Source organism: Rousettus aegyptiacus, unplaced genomic scaffold, assembly GCF_014176215.1.
Source record: "Rousettus aegyptiacus isolate mRouAeg1 unplaced genomic scaffold, mRouAeg1.p scaffold_m13_p_5, whole genome shotgun sequence".
Taxonomy (NCBI): domain Eukaryota; kingdom Metazoa; phylum Chordata; class Mammalia; order Chiroptera; family Pteropodidae; genus Rousettus; species Rousettus aegyptiacus.
The window spans coordinates 112,698,012-112,701,163 of record NW_023416308.1 but is presented as its reverse complement, the minus strand read 5'-3'; the positions used below and the strand labels follow the sequence as shown (position 1 = coordinate 112,701,163).

Here is a 3,152-nt window from a genome sequence, read left to right as displayed (position 1 = left end):
GGAGGTTAAAACAAATATTTCTGAGGTTTTTTGAGACATCTTTGCAAAAGAGAAAGAAAGGAAACGAGATTTAAGATATTTTTTAAATATTAAAATACCAACTTCTGAGAAAGATATGAAGCAACTGGTGGGGACAAAATATTAGAGAGAATTCAGAAAAGAGTTTGGTGATTTCTTTTTCAATGAAGCACATTTTTACCTTCTGACCAGGCAATCCTTCTCACAGGTATTTACCCAAATGAAATCAAAGCCTATGTTCACAGAAAACCCGTCAGGTATACTTTAGGCCAACTTTATTCAAAATCACCAAACACTAAAACCACCCTAATGTCCCTTAATTGAGGAATGGATAAGAAATCTGTAATGTCAATGAAATGGAATACTACTTAAAAAAAAAAGAACTACTGGTAAAGGTAATGACATCGATAGATCTTAAACGCATTATACTAAATGAAAGAAGCAAGACTCATCCACTCAATGCGTTAGAATCCCAGTTCACGATGTTCCTGCAAATAGTAAATGGTTTTCAGGCACAGCAGGTGGGAGAAAGCGTGGACCACAAAGAACCTCAGGGTTTGTTTATGTGATGGTCATCTTCTGTATCTCAATTGCAGCAGTAGTTACTTAACCACACACATTTGACCTAATTCTTAGAATGACACACACAAATGTGTGGATGTTACTGTCTGTAAATTATGCATTAAAAAACGAAAAGAGAGAAATAACAAGTAATACCAAAATATGTATGTACACTCAATATATGCAGCTGGGTCCTCATGGACAATTTAACAGCTTTTCCCCTAAGAGGGAGGGATGAGGAGCTGTGAGTGCTCTCATGGGGCACATCCCCCGAGAGCTTTGTGTCTCTATAATTCACTCCTGGTTCCCTCGCCTTTGCCTCTGAAATACTAACAACACTCCACATGACATCATTTTAGAGGGACCAGACTGCATGCTGAGCCCTTCCATCATCGCATAGTCATCTGAATGTTAATTCAGCTGAATTAACATTGAACCATGGCCAAGAAAATCACCCCAAGATAAAAATTATATTGAGTGACTCTAAAATGGTCACCCCTTACCAGGTTGTTTTATAGATCTCCCCTTATTTTCTATTTACAAACACAATTCTGTAAATTATATGGGAGAAGTAATTTCATTTTATTTTACAGAAAAAAAAAAAGGAAATGTAAGAGGTTCCTCTAAGGATACAGCAGGAATTCATGGTGGATTCATTAACTAGGAGCCTAGGTTAGTGGGTCCTTGTTAGTGTTTTTTCCTCTATCTTTTCCTGTCTTAGGGAACTTGAAACCTTTTGATAACTACCTACAATATAGCTTTATTTACACGTTATTTTATGACCAAATTTCTGATTTCGCACTCACCATTCAGGACTGACTGTCCCTTCTCTTCAAGGAGCAAGGTAAGCTACTACATTCCATACACACTATTAGTTAAAAGCATAATTCAGGCCAAAACAACAAGGAAGGGACACATACCATGATTTATTTGAGCAGAAAACAGATGTTTTGAACATATTTTTCTAAATAGTGAGTTGGGGCTGGAGTATAAATGTCTAAACTTGCATTCGTAGGGAGTTCAGTGATACTTAAGAAATATCCTGCTGCTTCCCTGAAGAAGATGAATAAGAAATGAGATCGATGATGCTCTGATGGAGTAGGTGGCAATTTCATCTTGTTCACCATCAGTTGGTCTCCTACTGGAGGTTTACAGAAAGGCATAAGTGTAAAGTGGCCATTCTTTAAAGTACAAAAGGAAGTAAATAAATTAGTAAGATCAAACTGTAGTTTAATCTTTTCTCCATACTCTTATCCTTGTTATAACTGTCGCCTTTAAATATGCTGACAGAGAGGTGGCTAAAAGCACACAGAATTTGATTAGGTTGAAACTGGGTTTGAATCTTGAATCTTCTTCATACTAGTGATATAATTGTAGACTATCACATGACTTCTAAAATCCTTAAATTTTAATGGTGAAATAAAATAATAATATTACTCATTATACACACACACGAATACATAAAGCTCATAACATTAGACCAAGATAATTCTGAAGTACAAATCATTAATGAAATAATGCACATGGCATTTATAAATTTCAATTTCACTACAATTTCTTTTTTGTGAGTCACTTTTCTCTTGATCTTTCACGGCTACAGGACATCTCGTAATTCCCAAATAACACTGATGGCGAACAGGACAGAAGTGACACAGTTCATCCTCCTAGGACTGACCAGTGTCCCAGGACTGCAGGTCCCGCTCTTCATCATGTTCACTCTCATTTACCTCATCAATGTGGTCGGGAACCTGGGGATGATCGTGTTGATTCTCTTGGACTCTCGTCTCCACACTCCCATGTACTTTTTTCTCAGTAACCTGTCTCTGGTGGACTTTGGTTACTCCTCAGCTGTCACTCCCAAAGTCATGGCCGGGTTACTTCTAGGTGACAGAGTCATCTCCTACAATGCATGTGCTGCTCAGATGTTCTTTTTTGTAGCCTTTGCCACTGTGGAAAATTACCTCTTGGCATCAATGGCCTATGACCGCTACGCAGCAGTGTGCAAACCTCTGCACTACACCACCACCATGACTACAGGTGTGTGTGCACGTCTGGTCACAGGCTCCTATGTCTGTGGTTTCCTGAATGCCATCTTCCATGTCGGGGACATATTCAGCCTTTTCTTTTGTAAGTACAACGTGGTCAATCATTTTTTCTGTGATGTTCCAGCGGTCATGGCTCTCTCTTGCTCAAATAAGCACACTAGCGAGGTGGTTCTTGTTTTTATGTCGAGTTTTAATATCTTTTTTGCCCTTCTGATCATATCAATTTCCTACCTCTTCATATCTGTAAGCATCTTGAAGATGCACTCAGCCAAGGGGCACCAGAAGGCTCTGTCTACCTGTGCTTCCCACCTCACTGTGGTCTCCATCTTCTATGGCACAGTCATCTTTATGTATTTGCAGCCCAGCTCCAGCCACTCCATGGACACAGACAAAGTAGCCTCTGTGTTCTATTCTATGGTCATCCCCATGTTGAACCCCCTGGTCTACAGCCTGAGGAACAAAGAGGTCAAGAGTGCATTCAAGAAGGTGATAGAGAAGGCAACTTTTTCTCTAGGATTGAGATTTTAA

General features: G+C 39.1%; 1 protein-coding gene across 1 annotated transcript; it reads left to right on the top strand.

Moving 5' to 3' along the window:
- Positions 1-2,201: 2,201 nt before the first annotated feature.
- On the top strand, positions 2,202-3,152 carry LOC107518387 (olfactory receptor 5B2-like). Its single transcript, XM_016159969.2, has one exon. It carries the CDS (start codon positions 2,208-2,210, stop codon positions 3,150-3,152), a length of 945 nt encoding a protein of 314 aa, XP_016015455.2. The 5' UTR covers positions 2,202-2,207.

What these genes read in the sequence shown, in the direction of transcription:
- LOC107518387 (XM_016159969.2), top strand. Translation starts at nt 2,208, where the DNA reads ATGGCGAACAGGACAGAAGTGACACAGTTCATCCTCCTAGGACTGACC.